At 38.3% G+C, this 19,420-nt stretch overlaps 1 protein-coding gene across 1 annotated transcript in view; it reads left to right on the top strand.

The window, feature by feature from the left end:
- LOC136862721 (cadherin-like and PC-esterase domain-containing protein 1) overlaps window positions 1-19,420 on the top strand; it is a 1,291,344-nt gene that overhangs the window by 496,708 nt on the left and 775,216 nt on the right. The window contains exons 5-7 of the mRNA XM_067138943.2: window positions 1,609-1,789; window positions 5,144-5,340; window positions 13,582-13,844. Coding sequence (XP_066995044.2) covers window positions 1,609-1,789; window positions 5,144-5,340; window positions 13,582-13,844 — 641 coding nt within the window. The remainder of the gene's footprint in view (window positions 1-1,608; window positions 1,790-5,143; window positions 5,341-13,581; window positions 13,845-19,420) is intronic.

Genomic DNA, 19,420 nt, shown 5'->3' with positions numbered 1-19,420 from the left:
TTTTAATGACCGCTAGCTATTGGCGTTGTGATTAAACAAATATTAAAATTATTGCTATCATTTATAACAATTAGCAAAGAATGACCTAGGTTACTATCAGTTATTAATAGCGTTCGGAAGTTTATGATCTAAAGAAGTACAAAATATGCAAGCAAATATGCCCCCAAAACGAGCTAAATATGACCTAAAAAAGTTAGAATATGGCTTAAATATTTTAGGAATAGCTAGCAAGTATTAGATTATTACTAACATTAAACATGTCATAAGTGATAAGCGATAATACAGCAGACACATTTAATCATAACAATTGGCAGATCTACAGTAAGTAAATTAAAATGTTAAAAATTCATTCAGTAGCATAGCCCTGAGGCGCATTCTCATTCTGTTTTCCTAAAAAATAACCAAAAGTGAAGTAGGCTATTAGCATTCTTTTTGGTATTTGTCAGCGTACGTTCGTAGAGTATCTCTTTCCCGGAATTAGGTCTTCTAAACCTACTACCTCTTTCAGGAAAATAAAGAAAAGTACATCTACTATAGTATTTTTAAATCCTGTGTTTTAAAATCGACGCAAATAACGTGTACGTTGTTAAAAACGACGCCTCATCTTGAACAAAAATTCTCAAAATATAACCAAATATGACCTTATATCACTAAAATGAGCAAAATTTGACCAAACCAATAATGATAGCCAAATTATGCATTTATATGCAACATTAAATTGTTGCAAACGATGTCAGGGACCCATCATTCACAGTCATTTCTCAGATTTCGGGTAAAATGACCTTAGGAATAAAATATGACTTTTCCTTATCATCCGAACCTTAGTTATTAACATATTCTTATCATATAGTTACGTTTGAATATATCTCATTGTGAAAGATCAGCATATTATGTTTTAAACTCTCATGATACTCAACTTTCTGCCTAATTGGTATTTTATTTCGGCGTAGTGGGTATTTATCACCACCTGCCAGTCCAATAAGAAATCAAATCAATGAATTCTAAACTTTTTATCAGAATATTTATATTTATTCTTTTCCTTTATTTACAACTTTTCAGTAATTTTTGCTAGTCTTGCAAAATATCGATGGCTTTCTTTTAAAACCTCGTATGTCCAAATGTTCTTCCTACCCATTATATTCCTTAAGACTGGTCACGCCTCCCGGTCATATATTTGTATGCAGTCCATCAGAATAATTTTCGCTGTGTTCATTTTCCTTTGCCACTGTCTAAAGGAAAATGGACCTTACCGTACCGTATTGTAGGGACGTTGATTGCACGGCGAATTTACGCACTCCTACAGTATAATGAATTTAAGGTTCATTTTCCTTTACAGATCGGCAGAGGAAAATGACCATAACGAAGATTATTCTTTTGGACTGCATATAAATATGGGACTGGGAGGCGTGACCAGTCTTAAGGAATATAATGGATAGGAAGATTATTCGGACTTACGAGGTTTTTAAAGAAAGCCATTGATATAATGTACCACAGTCAGCTTTTGTAAGGATACACAGTCTTCTGACATTGCCACTAATTTCACAAAGCTACAAAATAAACTTAAACGTATTGTATACTCATTTATTGACTATTTGTTCTAACCCACAGATTTCCAGAGATGCAGGAGAGTTTAGTTCAAGAATTCGTCCCCAATCAACTGCGGGTATTCGGCTTCCCGGTTAGCGTCCAGTTATTTGTTCTCGTCACCTCAGTGGCACCATTGAGGGCTTATATTTTTAACGAAGGCCTAGTGAGTTTTCGCTATGGTGAGGAGAAGAACTACAAAAAGGTGAGCATTTCCCGTTTTTAAATACATTACAGGAAATTAGAAAACGATTGTGGCTGTAGTTGAAAGCACGAGTTGAATGAAGTGAATGTGAAAGGGAAATTTTAGTTTTGTTCCAATTTAATCTTTTAACATGTATTAGAGGAACACTGTGAATCTTTTGTCCTGTTGGGGAGGTTGGTACGGAAATGTGTGTGTGTGGCGGGGAGAAGAATCAATAAACTCGGTGATACAGTGGAACTGATTGCATATATCGGTTATTGAATTGGATTTCTGATCCTCTTCCTCATTCTCACTTCAGATTTCTCACAGTATATTTTAGAAAGTTTGTGATGCTTGTCAGTGCTAACGGAACGCCGATTTTCCAGATTAATTCTCTCAATAAATAATTGTGTTCGATGGAAGTATTGACTGGTAGATATGTAATTTAATGGTATGTATCCTGTTTTTCTTCATATTTCCATGGTATTGAAAATAAAATCTATATGTGATATGATTTGTGTAGGAATTACTACAGTACAGAAATATCAAAAAACAATTACTGGAAATTTTTTATTATCTGCCTATCAGATGTTCGGCTCTAGAAAACAGTGGCATATTGTAACATTGACGTACAAGATGCTCATTGTTTTAAGGGATTCAATCCCGAGTCCATGGATCATTGTGCCGAAAAATACTCCTGTAAAGTATTAATCTCGCTCTTGAAAGCCTGGCTCTCCTCATTAGGAAATGATTGATGAAATACACCGAACAAGGTACACTTCTTGCTTCCCCGTCATCTGAAAGTCTAAAGAAAATTTCGACATCCTAGGATTTGTTAATGAGCACTAGCTGTTAGCATTGTGTGTATTAATATTGTAATTATCAGAGAATGACAGAGATTACTACTGAGATACATGTTTATCAAAATGTGATTGTGATGCAATATACTGGACAAAGGAGTAGTATTTTTTCATTACCTACTGTATAAGGTCGTCTGTGCCAGTTTAAAGTAACGAATGTAAAAACGAATAATTCTGATTTTTGACAGTTTCCAGCGCAGTAGCATAGCATAGATTACAATAGCATAGTATAACGAACCACAGTATAGCTTTAAAATGGCCATGGTGTAAAGCGAGTAAATGTATTCGACACTTCGCCACTTAAAAGCAGTCGTTTGTTATCTTGCAATCTAAGGAATATATCATTCATAACTTGTCGATACTATTTGTCGTCTACTATTCACTTTTTATACGCAACAAAAAAACGAATACGCCACGTTAGCGTATTGGCTGTAGATGTGTATCCTCCGATTAAGAAAAAATTGCTGAAAAATAATCTGCTGGCGACATTCGTTACCTCGCGATTATGAGGGTAGTTAATCAACTGGCGATCCTCAATTAATAAACTAGTGAACGTGTTATTGAATTTCTGGTAAATTATACCTGCCGATGAGACTTGTTTTCGAAATCTCTGTGGATTATTTACTGAAAATGCTCTGAAAATATTGATAAATGATTCATATCGAAGAAATCAGTCATGAATTATTTTTTTGTTACGATTGGCTTTACGTCGCACCGACACAGATACGTCTTATTGCGACGATAGCGTAGGAAAGGGCAAGAGGTTGGAAGGAAGCGTCCGTGGCCTTAATTTAGGTACAGCTCGAGCATTTGACTGGTGCGAAAATGTGAGACCACGGAAAATCATCTTCAGGGCTGCCGACAGTGGGGTTCGAACCCGCTATCTCCCGAATACTGGATACTGCCCGCACTTAAGTGACTGCATCTATCGATCTAGGTATGAATTCTGTTTAAAACTGGAGACTTAAACTTTTAATTCTGCCCACATCAGGTAAATATAACAGAAATATATTTAAAGAGAGAAAAGAGTGACTATATGCCGAATAATCCTTGAAATTTCCAATCCAGTAAGGTGTACTAGTCTTCAGAACAGTATAGTACTGTAGTACGGCCTTAAATTGCCGGGCATGTTACATTATACTACGTATAAGTTACGGCGCTATAAGTAAACAATTTTGAGAGTGGACTACATTCTGAAGTATTTTCCAAAATACCACTAGAAAATTAAAGCCTTCAAAAGTAATATTGTAAACGTACACCTGCAACTATCCCACACCACGCGAGCAAGAAACGTCCTTGAAAGTAAGTGGAAAGATTATTGGTTAAGAATTAGGTACCGAGCTCGATAGCTGCAGTCGCTTAAGGGAGGCCAGAATACAGTATTCGGGAGATAGTAGGTTCGAACCCCACTGTCGGCAGCCCTGAAAATGATTTTCCGTGGTTTCCCATTTTCACACCAGGCAAATGCTGGGACTGTACCTTAATTAAGGCCACGGCCGTTTCCTTCCCACTCCTAGCCCTTCCTTGTCCCATCGTCGCCATAAAACCTATCTGTGTCGGTGCGACTTAAAGCAAAAAATAAAAGAATTAGGTGTATTAAGATTTAGTTTTATTTTCCCTCAACATAACTGAGAATGATGTGAGCATAGGATCTTATTTCATGACACTGAACAAATTTACATAATGCTATGTGAGAAAATTATTTTATGTTACCTGTATCACGTCGTATCAACACAGCAATGCTGATAGAGTGAATGGCTAAAATAAATAAATAAATAAACAAATAAATAAATAAATAAATAAATAAATAAATAAATAAATAAATAAATAAATAAATAAATAAATAAATCGATCAGTCATGTATACAGATAAAAGTAGATTGAAAACTGAATTATCATTCCTTCTTTCTGCGTCTCGTGTTCCTATTTACTACAGTGAGTGGAGAGTAACGCATGCTTTCAATTCTTCTCGCTGTATTTATGATATACCACTATTTAGCTTAAGGAGCAATTTTCATTATTGAAAAATAGTCGTGCTTAAAAAAATCATAAATGATTAAAAAGTTAACATCGATTGGGATTCCATACCAGACAGAGGTTCTGCGAAGTTTTCCAGTGGAAAGTGTAATTGATTCATATCATTGTTGCGGATTTATTGTTAGGCTAAAACACTGTTGTTTCCATTGTTAACCTTATTTCATATTAAACACCCACACGGACACATATACGCCAGGGTTTTCCGAGAACATCCGTTACACCACCGTCAGTGAAAAATTAATAAATGTTCAATTATAAATGTAATATTTCTATTATTGTAAAATCAGCTGCCGTGATGTCGAAGTAATTTGAATAAAACTAAGAATATGTTATTTTTCATTAGTTGTTTATAACGTGCTGCTTGCTGATATTCTGTGAGGAGATTCTCCAAAACGAGAATAAATAGTTTCCTAAGTAAGCTTGGAACTGTCCAGCCGTCCCTTCTCTTCTCCTCTCGTACGAGCTGTTCTGCATTGCAGATTCCCGGCAAGTGGTGGCTGCTATCCCAGCTGTGGCGGCACATTGCAGCGACACACGGCACCAGCGCTGTCAAGATGGCTCTGGACAACACGGATGCTCTTCTCGTCCATTTGCTACTTGGAGCTGAAGCCTTTCTTTTGATCCACTTGGCCAACTTCCCGTCTGTAGCAGGAGACACGGATCGCCAACGTTACAGGTGCTGTCGTGTGACATACGGTATCATTATCGATGGGAGGCAAATTTTAATTTAATTTAATTTAATTTAATTTAATTTAATTTAATTTAATTTAATTTAATTTAATTTAATTTCATAAATGCTTTAATCTTTTAACTCACAATATACAGGATGACCCAAAAGTTCGTTTCAATTTATCGATGCAATAATTCACGGAACATTGGAGATAGAGAGGAAATATTTAGCACACGGTTGACATGACATGGGGTTTTATTGACACCAAAAAAAGTACACAAAATTACCAACAGATGGCGTTCATACGATGAACAAGTAATAATTAGCATAAAAATCGAGGTTTAGCAAAGACTACGTTCTTTATAACATGTCGGCCGTCATTGGTCAACAATAGCTGTAGTGTCCGACTCGTTGGCTGAATTGTCAGCATACTAGCCTTCGGTTCAGAGGGTCCCGGGTTCGATTCCAGGCCGGGTCGGGGATTTTAACCTTCATTGGTTAATTCCAATGGCCCGGGGGCTGAGTGTTTGTGCTGTCCCCAACATCCCTGCAACTCACATACCACACATAACACTATCCTCCACCACAATAACACGCAGTTACCTACGCGTGGCAGATGCCGCCCACCCTCATCGGAGGGTCTGCCTTACAAGGACAGCACTCAGCTAGAAATAGCCACACGAAATTTAAAAAAAACATAGCTGTAGTCGAGGGACAATGTTGTGAACAGAACTGTACAGCATATCCGTAGGTATGGTGAGAAATTGCCGTCGGATGTTGTCTTTTAGCAGCCCTAATGAGGCCGGACATTCGCGGTAGGACCTGCGACTTCAGGAAACACAATAACCAATAACTCAATCACTCGGCTTGAGGTCGGGGGCTGGCAGGCCAGGCATGACATGCCGCGATTGCAGGCGCATATGAGGCTCTCTCCCACTACAGCGGCATTACCGACATGTTGCTGTCCATCGCCATCTGTTGGCCGGTTTGTGCACTCGTTGTTGTGTCAATAAGACCCCATGTCATGTCAGGCATGTGTGGCCATTTGTACCTGGCGTGTTGCTGTCCAGTGCCATCTGTTGGTCATTTTGTGTACTTTATTTTGGTGTCACTAAAATCACATGTCATGCCAAACATGTGCGTCAGTTATTACCTCTGTACTTCCAATATTCCCTCTTAAATGTTAACGAACATTTGGGTCATTCTGTATATCAAGAAGTAAGACCTGCCAGTACGTAATATCATATACGTCCTGGGAGTAATTTGTTTATTACAGTCATATATTTTACAACTTTTATGAAGTGTTTCTAACATGAGAAATCGCCTAGTAACTAAAGGTTTCTCATTGGTTAGAAGACATGCATTTCTTTTTCCATTTGTTGGCGGTGTGTATGTGGAAAGATATGATAGTCGAGCGAACGCAATTAATAGTATAAATACGATGTAAAGACATAATTGAATACCTTCCCAGAATAATGTTGCATAATCCACTTTTTTAAAAATTCCTTGTATATCCCATCACTGTTTGCGCTATAATGCTAGAATATAGAAAGACCAAGTATGTAGAGTATTATGAAGCTTTGAACTTGGCAGTCCCTAAATTAATGATACATGCGATAAAAGACATGGCAGCTGTAAACAGAACTTTTCTAAATTCCGCTCAGTAAATCATTCAAATAAAGGAAAACGTTTATCGCAAAATATACAGAATTTGAAAGATTTGAAAAGTAAAATGCTGAGAAACAGTGGAAGGGGGGGGGGGGGGTATGCAAGCAACAAAGAGCATACGAGTATCGGCGACCAGTTTCCAAACGGAGCAAGTCCGAAAATGTTGCACGGCCAAGTATTTTACATGCGATGTGAAAAGAGAATACTTAAATTCATAAAGTGATTTCGTCAGTAAAAATTGTTCGTTATGTTATTTTACATTAGTTAACAGGGATATTGTTGTTGCTGTTTGAGTCAACAGTCCATAGACTGGTTTGATGCAGCCCTCCATGCCACCCTATCCTGTGCCTAACCTTTCATTTCTACGTAACTGTTGCATCCTACATCTGTTCTAATCTGCTTGTCATATTCATACCTTGGTCTACCCCTACCGTTCTTACCACCTATACTTCCTTCAAAAACCAACTGAACAAGTCCTGGGTGTCTTAAGATGTGTCCTATCATTCTATCTCTTCTTCTCGTCAAATTTAGCCAAATCGATCTCCTCTCACCAATTCGATTCAGTATCTCTTCATTCGTGATTCGCTCTATCCATCTCACCTTCAGCATTCTTCTGTAACACCACATTTCAAAAGCTTCTATTTTCTTTCTTTTTGAGCTAGTTATCGTCCATGTTTCACTTCCATACAATGCCACGCTTCACACGAAAGTCTTCAAAAACATCTTTCTAATTCCGATATAAATGTTTGAAGTGAGCAAATTTCTTTTCTTAAGAAAGCTCTTCCTTGCTTGTGCTAGTCTGCATTTTATGTCCTTACTTCTGCCATCGTTAGTTATTTTACTACCCAAATAACAATATTCATCTACTTCCTTTAAGACTTCATTTCCTAATCTAAAATTTCCTACATCACCTGCCTTCGTTCGACTGCACTCCATTACTTTTGTTTTGGACTTATTTATTTTCATCTTGTACTCCTTACCCAAGACTTCATCCATACCATTCAGCAACTTCTCGAGATCTTCTGCAGTCTCAGATAAAATAACAATAACATTGGCAAATCTCAAGGTTTTGATTTCCTCTCCTTGGACTGTGATTCCCTTTCCAAATTTCTCTTTGATTTCCTGTACTGCCTGTTCTATGTAAACATTGAAAAGGAGAGGGGACAAACTGCCGTCTTGCCTCACTCCTTTCTGGATTGCTGCTTCTTTTTCACAGCCCTCGATTCTTATCAATGCAGACTGATTTTTATACAGATTGTAGATAATTCTTCGTTCTCGGTATCTGATCCCTGTCATCTTCAGAATCATAAATTGCTTGGTCCAATCAACATTATCGAATGCCTTTTCTAGATCTACGAATGCCATGTACGTGGGCTTGTCCTTCTTGATTCGATCCTCTAAGATCAGACGTAAAGTCAGGATTGCTTCACGTGTTCCTACATTTCTTCTGAAGCCAAATTGATCTTCTCCCAATTCAGCTTCAACTTGTTTTTTCCATTCTTCTGTAAATAATACGTGTTAAAATTTTGCAGGCATGAGATACTAAACTAATGGTGCGGTAGTTTTCACACCTGTCAGCACCGGCTTTCTTGGGAATAGGTATAACAACATTCTGCCGAAAATCGGATGGAACTTCTCCTGTCTCATACATCTTGCACATTAAATGAAATAACCTTGCTATGCTGGTTTCTCCTAAGGCAGTCAGTAATTCAGAGGGAATGTCATCAATTCCAGGTGCCTTGTTCCTATTGAGGTCACTCACAGCTCTGTCAAACTCTGACCTCAAAATTGGGTCTCCCATTTCATCAGCATCAACAGCCTCATCATGTTCCAGAACCAAATTATCCACATCTTTACCTTGATACAACTGTTGGATATGCTCCTGCCATCTTTCTGCTTTGTCTTCTTTCCCTAGAAGTGGCTTTCCATCTGAGCTCTTAATATTCATACACCTAGATTTCCTTCCTACAAAGGTTTTCCTTGATTTTCCTGTATGCAGCATCTACCTTTCCCAGGACCATACAGCCTTCGACATCCTTGTACTTCTCCTTCAGCCATTCTTCCTTAGCTACCTTGCACTTTCTATCCACTTGATTCTTTAATCGCCTGTATCTTTTCTGCCCTCTTCATTTCTAGCATTCTTGTATTTTCGTCGTTCATCAATCAGGTCTAGTATCTCTTGAGTTATCCACTGATTCTTAGTTGATCTTTTCTTCCTGCCTAACATTTCTTCAGCAGCCCTACTGACTTCATTTTTCATGACTTTCCACTCTTCCTCTATAGTGTTTCCTTCAGCCTTTCCATTTAGTCCTTGTGCAACATGTTCCTTGAAACAATCCCTCATACTCTTTTCTTTCAACTTGTCATCCTTTTGCATTCTTTCCTTTCTTCAATTTCTTCAACTTCAGATGGCATTTCATGACCAACAAGTTGTGGTCAGAGTCCACGTCTGCTCCTGGGAAAGTTTTGCTATCCAATACCTGGTTTCTGAATCTCTGCCTAATCATAATGAAGTCTATTTGATACCTTCCAGTGTCTCCAGGTTCCGTCCACGTATACAGCCGTCGTTTGTTGTGTTTGAATCAAGTATTGGCAAGGACTAAATTATGATCAGTGCAGAATTCAACCAGCCGACTTCCTCTTTCGTTCCTTTGTCCCAATCCAAATTCTCCTACTGTACTACCTTCTCTTCCTTGGCCGAACACTGCATTCCAGTCTCCCATCACAATTAGATTCTCGTCACCTTTTACATATTGTATTAAATCTTCTATCTCCTCATATATTCTTTCGATTTCTTCATCATCCGCTGAACTAGTAGGCATATAGACCTGCACTATTGTGGTGGGCATTGGCTTGGTGTCTATCTTGACGACAATAATTCTTTCACTATGCTGGTCGTAGTAGCTTACCCGCTGCCCTATTTTCTTATTCATTATTAAACCAACTCCTGCATTTCCCCTGTTCGATTTTGTGTTGATAATTCGGTAGTCGCCTGACCAAAAAATCTTGTTCTTCCTGCCAACGTACTTCACTTATACCAACTACATCTAACTTTAGCCTATCCATCTCCCTTTCCAGATTTTCTAACCTACCACAACGAATCAAACTTCTAACATTCCACGCTCCAACTCGCAGAATGTCAGTATCCATCTTCCTGATGATCGCCCCCTCTCGTGTAGTCCCCACCCGGAGATCCGAATGGGGGACTAGTTTACCTCCGGAATATTTTACCCAAGAGGAAGCCATCATCAGTACATCATTCATACAGAGAGAGCTGGATGTCCTCGGGAGTTAGTTACGGCTGTAGTTTCCCGTTGCTTTCAGCCGTGTAGCAGTATCAACACAGCTAAGCCATGTTGAGTATTATTACAAAGCCGTATCAGTCAATCATCTAGACTGGCTCCCTTGCAACTAAAGAAAGGCTGCTACCCCCCTTTCGATGAACCATTCGTTAGTCTGGTCTCTCAACAGATACCCATCCGATATGGTTGCACCTGCGGCTCGGCTATCTGCATCATTGGGACACGCAAGCTTCCCCACCGCGGCAAGGTCACATGGTTCGCAGAGGAGGAACAGGGATATTATGTTTATGTAAGTTAGAGCGTCAAAGTATTGGTGGTGATACTACAGTACTCTTGGGACTTTCGCGTTGGATATGCAACATTCTTATCATTTTGAACTGATTTTGGTACGATATAATTCATAAACAGTCTTCCTGTATTATTGTTATTATTATTATTATTATTATTATTATTATTATTATTATTATTATTATTGTCAGCGAATAATCCCATTAGGACTACGCAAAGTACCCAGAGGCGTGCTTTTGGCTTCCATCGTGCCCATAATTCTTTCATTTTTTTACTGTGGGCTTAATTTCTCTCTTCAGACCAGGTTATTCCAGTCTTTTAATTTGGTCTTTCCTCTTGGTCAACTTGCCATTTGTGAATTTTGGATCTGAAGATTACCCATTTCCGGCCACTTGCTGGTATAAAACTCCAGGCCCAAAACTTTCAGATGGACAAACCAACTCAGAGTTAAACAGGAAATCAAACAATACAGAAATATTCACAGTGACATTAGAACTCGCATGTTAAGATTCTATGGATATATTTAAAGAATGAACCGAGAGAGTCTAACAAAACAAATAGTTGAATTCTATGGAAACAGGAATAAAGACAAAATAGACACAATGAAATGGATTGATGAAATCAAAACCGATCTGAAGCAGGCAGGAATTGCACCACCAGATGCCCATAAACTCACAAACTCCCGAGTTTGATGAGTTCATGAAGATGAAAGGAGTGATAATGAATGAAATATGTTAAGGAGGAAGACTTTGGCCAATGAATAGGATCTGACCCGACATTTGCCTGGTAGTGGAAAAGGGAAATCACAGAACAGCATTCTGAAGACAGTCGACGGTGGGGTTCGAACCCACTTGTCTCCCGAATGCAGAGATTGGCTCCATAGCTGTATTGTGTCTACAGGATAGGGCACTCTGCTTAGTCAAATTATCATATTAATCATACTCGGAGTTGTTAGTGCAGTAACTTTAGGATAGTCGGAAGTGCGATATTTCAGATTTTGACATTGTTAAAATGTGTGATAGAGGGTCCGCATCCATACCCTGAATACGAATATAGAGACGGTTATTTTATTCATCTATAAAGACTGAACCTCGAAACATCAAGATCTGGATATCCCAAATTCCTCTTACTACGTAGTGTGTTCAGTAAATGGTCAGCAAGTTGTAGGCCTAATGATACATATCACTACACGGGAACCGATTTCCCTCTCAACGATCCGTCCCTATGATGGAGTAAATGCATGATTTCTGACAAACAGTGGGAGGAATGCAAAGATCATATGGGTATCGGGGAAGAATTGTCCAAACGAAGCAAGTGCGAAAACAGTGCAAGGCCATGTTTTTTATTTGCAGAGTGAAAAGAGAAGACTTAAATTTTTAAAGTGATTTAGTCAGAAAGAAATTGTTCGTAATGTTATTTTACATTAGTCAACATTGATATTATGTTTCTATACAGCGTCAAAGTATCTGTCTCGATATTATAGTTCACTTGGGACGCTAGAGGTCGGTTGGTGCAAGCCTGTACTTCTCCGTAGGTTTCTAAAACTTAATATATTCTAGCACATTATGACTCACCAAGTAAAACAATGGGATGTTATCTCAGTCCTCGTTTCTCTAACTTGATCTTTCAATGACACCTGGTGATGAAACTGTCGGAATCCAACCAACCTTGGAGCTGAGAACTCAACAAATGGGCTTATACACATGTACATACAGAGAATATTTACCTACAAACTGCATGCATACATAGGCTACATACATACATACATACATACATACATACTGTGAGCTTGTATTCGGGATGTAGTGGGTTCGAACCCCTCTGTTCGCAGCCTTGAAGATTATTTTCTGTGGTTTCCCATTTTTACATAAGGCAAATACTGAGACTGTACCTTAATAATTAATGCCTCGGACGCTTCCTTCCTACTCCTAGTCCTTTACTATCCCATGGTCGTCACAAGACCTGTGTCGATGCGACGTAAAGCAAATTGTAAAATAAAGAACACACATACTGTACTTACAAACCGGGCGAGTTAGTTTCCTATTTTCACACCAGAAAAATTCTGGCGCCGTACCTTAATTAGGGCCAAGGTCGCTGCCTGCCTAGTCCTAGCCTTGCCCTATTCCATCGTCACCATAAGACCTGTTTGGGTAGGTGAGACGTAGTGGGCTTAACCCATAATAAAATAAATTACACATGGACATCGTCATATGAACTTGTGTTCGTTTACATCGTCCGACGATTGCTGACGATATCTGTACGTACGCAAACAGAATGGACGTCACACTTCATAATAAAAGTACACAGCTAACTGATCACCTAAAGATCTAAAAATAAAGTGAAAACAAATATGAAATTTACATTTATTACAGTTTGTAAGTACAAATAGGTTTATATTTGGCCTCAAGTCTCGTATATATGGTGACTGATGAGTTTGATAAAATATATTAAGATGGTTTCATAGATGCCTATCAATTCCTGTTCATCAACCTTTCCAAATAAATTGAGAACAGCGTCCGAGACTGCTCATCTTACTCCGAAAGGAAGACCATAAATCTCAAACTTTCGATTTCCATACAAATAAGATATATTTTTGATGATATTGTCTTCATATTTCCCTTATATACCTCGTATCTCCCTTTGAGCAGAAATATACTCTTTAGGGTCATTGTTTTCGAAATGGTCAGTCTTGTCCACAATGAGGGCTTCAGACACATTTTTGTGGAAAGCTACGATATCACTTAACCGATGGTATCCATCACAATCCACTGCAAAGACTTCTTCATAGCAGTCAAATCCTTTATTAGCCAGTAGTTCCTTGAGTTTTGTGTTGGACTCCATGGTAGAGCATTATGGAAGCATTTAGTTAAATCACAGAACCTAGCATACTGAATGCTAAAATGTATAACGCCCTGTTTTGAAGATTAGCGGATAGATTTTGATTAAAACCATAAGGAGCAGAAGACTAGCTTTGACCTTTTGCTTCCAGGTGCGAGCACTGTTTCCAGTTGTTGGCAGTTGACCTCCTATACAACACGTCCTTCTATCCACTCGTGATGGATGTGAACGGCCAACCAGGTCTGGGTGCCGATGGTCCCGCTGCGGCTCCTGCTGCTTCAGACAACGGTCGTCCCCAGGAAAGCCTGCGTCGCTCTATTGTCGGTGACATGTTCAAACTGCTGTTTGCCACAGACAGGGTTCATAATGATGTGTTCGAGGCACTGCAGTCCGTTGCAGAGGTACACAATGCGGGTAAGTTGCTGCTGTATGTTCAGTAATTAATTATTTCCACGTGACACTGAAGCAAAATCATTTGCAGGGTACTCTTTCATTATATCGTCGTTGCGCCTGCGAAAACCGCTATGTGATAATGTTGTGGGAGGTATACTGACCCGCAGAAAATATATCATAAGGAACGAAAATTCTTTCTGATTACTCGCCTAATATTGAACTTTATATGACAGTACTTCACCGCCCAAAGTTATAATCTGAAATATTTCACATAGCAGTTTTCGCAGACGCAACGGCGATGTCCAGTTTGATAATGTTCGTCAGAGAAGCACGTCTATTCGTGGTCACTACCCACAGTTCACTTAAATCATCACTCAGGTGCCACTTTTGTTGGTTTATATTAACACATTAACAACAAAAATGTCACACAGATTGAGTAATGCTAGGCATTGTGTCCTGTACAGATGAAGTAACTGAAGTCCTTTCAATTATTTTCTCCTCAAATCGGACGCTGAAAGATAAATCCTCGTCTAAGGAACTCATCGGATCACAAAATTTCTGTACGAAATGACAGAAGCAGCTAACCTGGAGAAGTAGGCCAGCAACATGCCTGTGGAAATCATAGTTTAATTCAACAAAAAGAGTTGAATTTTGCTAACTGGTATATAATGCAGTAAATTCCTACATATGTGAGAACAGTGCCTCCATTACAACACACGGTGAAGACAGTTTGCGTATGGTGAGTGATTTAGAGTGGTAACTTCTAAATTATGTAAGCATTTCGTCATTTTCATCTGATCAATCCATCTCATTCCGCAAAACATTCCTGCAAATCTCAAACCCCCGAAACGAACAGCGGCAGCAACAGCAACAGCGACAACAACAATAACAGCAGCAAGAACAGAAGCGACAGAAATAATTTCAAAAACAAGAGGAATAGTTATCAGAAAATTGAATCTTCACACAAATCCCCATTTAATACACACTGAAAACAAGTTCGAAAATGACTCGTATCACCATGGGGATGGGATTTCATCATATCAGTCCATCGTGTAGGTCTAACACCATATTTCGATTTCGACTCATGAACAATAATAAGATTTGAACTGCAATGTTCCACATTAAATACGATCCTGAAAATATATGAAAAATTTACAGAACATTGTTCTTTAGAATTAAACATAACAGATCACGCACAGTTCAATACCATCCACTATGTTAGGAACTATGTCAGAGGTAGGATGCCTTGGAAGTTTACGAAATCTTATGGTTTTCGTAATTTAAGACGTGTTGGTCGCCTCCTCCGTAACGAGTAATTTATATTAAGAATTACTCGAAATGGAACCATTCTTCCCCCATAGAATTGGAGCCTAATATGTATACGATGATTAACAGTGAAGGATGTCTCGCAAATGTATTTTATCTCTTTCGTTAGTGAATATAAGTATGTAATAATTTCTCACTTCCAACAAGGTTGTGAAACTATAGTCAAAATATACAGGGAGGACAAAATTAAGTAAATGATGATGATGATGATGATGATGATGATGGTGATGATGCTTGTTGTTTAAAGGGGCTTAACATCTAAGGTCATCGTCCCCTAAATTGTGTAAAATACGTCGTTGTACATCGATTAAAATCATAAAAAGAGACATATCTGCATTCATGAGAAAGAGAGTCCGTGTGTGGAACGAGTGCGAGACGAACCCAGGAAAGGGGGTCCTTTAATCACAATGGATACACATCCCTCCGGACTTGTGAATGATTTCACTATTTATATTTGGTGGTGAAGCACGTCTGACTGAGATAGTAAAATGATCCTACTGCCAAACCGATAAAAAGAGGAAGAAGGAACCCTTCAAACTATGTTATGTATTCGTCGGCTAGGGATATCTCTCGAATGGAATCCCAGAGGCTTACATTGCTCAAGCACGGATCATTTTAATCAGTCGTAGAATATAATAAAATAACAATGTACTCAATATAGTTCTTAAACATTATCATGCAGGAAACGGAAAATCACAATAAAATCTTCCACAGTATGCACAGTCTTCACGAGAAATGAATCCAAGAAAACGTTCGAAAAATGTTTGTCAAAGAAGCCATCACATGCCGCATGTGGAAATTTGCACATTATTAACAAAATCTTTGTCTTACATGTCTTTTATTCTCGTGTGTTTTATTCAGCTTAAATGTCACCTCTAACGCAGAGTATTGAGCTGCTCTATATAGAACTGTGCAACATATTCGTATTGTAAAACATTTCTTCTTTAATACAGCAAAAGCAAGGCTCATAATTAGCATGAGCAAGTTCTGAAAGGTATTATTTCGGGATATAAAGTAAAATATCATTCTGAACTTTAAATTGTAACATCGCTAGTAAACTACCATGGCCAATTAAGAGCAGTGTTTTGGAAAAATGTCATTCCAGAATTTTTTAAGAAATGTTATTGTGGAAACTATGCAAATGATCCCTCATATATCATGAATCACTCCATTCTACCCGTAGGTGCTTCGAAGATAAAATGGGTGTTTCTTATGTGCCATTTATGGAAAGAATATTGGTACTTGGTACACAAAACATTGATTGCAATCGATTTGGCTCGGACACCAACTTTATGTGAAGGGACATATTGACTACTGCGCGATTCTGTGGTGATTAGTAGTATGAAATGCGAAGGGAAGTGCATTAAGATGAATACAAACACACAGTTCCGAAGATAGGAATTGAAATTGATTTAATACTTTACTCTGTAGCTCTGTGAAAATACCAGGAAAACGCATCATGGCGTTCCAATCGGCATCTGATTACATTGAATTTAACTATGAAGTATAGTACCTTCCTGAAAGACTTCGGCAATGACAAATGAATCTGATCAACGCAGTCATAGAGTGGTGAGCATCATTGACATGTCAGGGACCTATGAAGGAAGTTCAACGAAAAACCAGGACTACTTCTCATGCCCGTGGTGCTCCGAAGCGGTTTCTTATGTAATAATATGTCTACAATGTAATAATGGTGCATGAAGGGAACTAATAGGTTTTGCTGGCCTTGAGAAGATATGGCCCATGTCGTTTTACCCGAAGTGCTACGAACTTAACGTAGATTTATTAGTAGTAGTATTTAGTGACATGGCGTTGTTTTGTTATGAATCAGTTTTCTCTAATTAACAATAACCACAATGTTTCTACGATCATTGTTCAGCATGTTACTCTCATTATAATGGATATTGACAGCTATTTTTTACAAACTGCTTTACGTCGCACCGACAAAGATACGTCTATGGCGACGATGGGACAGGAAAAGGCTAGGAGTGGAAAGGAAGCGACAGTGGCCTTAATTACGGTACAACCCCAGCATTTGCCTGGTATGAAAATGGGAAAGTACAGAAAAAAAATTCTCAGGGCTACCGACAGTGGAGTTCAAAACCCACTATCTCCAAAATCCAAACTGATAGCTACGTGACCCAAGTCCCGCAGCCACTTGTATGTGTCCTGGAAACCTAGAAATCACTGATATCAAGGTTAAGGACGACTTGAACTCATAAATTCGAATGATAATTTACAAGAAATATATTCTTAAACGCTTTTATACAGTGCACAATGGAATGAATGTGGACGTGGATACATTCGTTGCCTGTGGATTGCACACCCCACTACAACACAGATCAGTCCAGATAACTGATCACTAAGTAGTACAATACAAGCAATTCTTCATATACAGTCAAAAAAGGAAATATTTCCATTATCAATTTTGGTACATGTAGTAAAAATAACAGTCTATTTCTTGAACTTTCATGTGCAATATCAGCGAAGCGAAATTACTCCGAAAAATAACCTTTTTCTATTAGGGGTATATTCACTCGTATTGACGATAAATTCTGCTATAGTATAGTTGGAGTACTCTCATTTTATATACTATTGTTGAAGATACTGTACGTAATTGGCAATTTCCAGCATTTATAACAACTACTATATTCTCTTCTAAAGCGCTCAATTAAAGACGTATTGAAACAATTATCCTAGATAATAGCTAGACAGTACGTCGTAAATATATTGGCAAATAGCTTGCAATTTGTGAAGATGAACACAAGAATTGGTTTTCCAACATACGATTATAAAGTACAACTTACCAAATTTAGGCGGTGTGAATTTTGAATATTATCAATAATGAAATACGTCATCCTCTTCCAAAGTGATTGATTTTTCTGTTTTCTCTCAATGTACCATAAATTCAACGAGGAAATACTATAAAATATTATGAAAAATTACCACTGGAATGAGACTGCTCATATCAGAGTTGTGATGTGTCATTAATCATGCCTAAAGGTCTTTATTATCAAAGGTTATAGGAATTTCCTCAACCACGGTGTACATGGAGTAAACATTTCACCGCGATGTCTGATGTCCCAGCCTTGCGCACAACAATGCCACTGCATTCATATTTACTGTTTATCTCATAAACTATACTGGGGTGAATAAATTGAAAATAAAACTTGGTAATTAATAAGTCATCGGTAAATGTATTTCCAGATAGACTGACTCGAGAGAGAATGCCGTACAGTAAATACTCATGATCACCAGATGTATGTAATAGAAATGAAATATCTCAGTAAAATGACAGAGTTTGTACACATCAACCAGGTTGTAGACAATCACTAAAAGAGTCTACCTGCTATCGTATGGTCATTTCTCTCCTTCTTCTTCATAGATCTTCTACATGCAGTGGATGTCAAACCCCATAAAACATATTTTTTGTAAATATCACAGTATCCAGAGACTGTTTGTGTTCCATGGCTAAGTTCTTCTGAGAAATTGTACATGTTGTTACTCTACTGACTGATATTTCAAGAAGACACATCATGGCCCATATATGCTACCAAGATGATTGCTGCCCATCCAGTTCGCCAACAGATATTAGAGTTTTACATGACCAGCACAACGAAATCCTCGTCCATGTTGCTTGATTTTTGCGACCGATATTTTGTCCATGTTATTAAACGATGGTCATATTCCCAGCTACACAATGGCAAGGGGGATTTGAACAATTTATTTGAATCAAGATTTCCATTAGGAAAAATGTGAAGAATTTGAAGACCTCACACAGATCACCTGCCTTTGCTTGAATGACGAGAGTACAAGAACACAAATACGCTGTAAATGCATGAGCTACACGCTCGAAATATAAGTAGGACATGTGAATACCAGACGAGGACAATCCACACAGGTATATTTCACGGTCATAGCTGCGTTCTGTTACGGAAATTCGACTAAATGACAGATAACGTGACCACAAGTCATATTCGAGTCCCTAAAGGAGCCTCTTCAGATCCTAATCGTACACGAGACGTGGACACAGATACAGAGAATCCATCAGGATGTTTCAGAACTAAGGTGGTAGGCTTATTCTCGGTGAAAATGTGAGAACTTGTATTTGCTTCTGCAATTAATTGCCATTCCCAGCTTCAAGAGTGCTCCATACGAAAATTATTCTCCCATCAGACCACACTGATAGTTGTCTGAAACAGTGATAGTTCATTGACCTAAATCGTAGACTGTTTGTTGATCTTCAATGAGCGACTGATGTATGACGCAGA

This window comes from Anabrus simplex, chromosome 2 (genome assembly GCF_040414725.1).
Source record: "Anabrus simplex isolate iqAnaSimp1 chromosome 2, ASM4041472v1, whole genome shotgun sequence".
NCBI lineage: Eukaryota > Metazoa > Arthropoda > Insecta > Orthoptera > Tettigoniidae > Anabrus > Anabrus simplex.
This window is presented reverse-complemented; position numbering and strand designations above follow the sequence as displayed.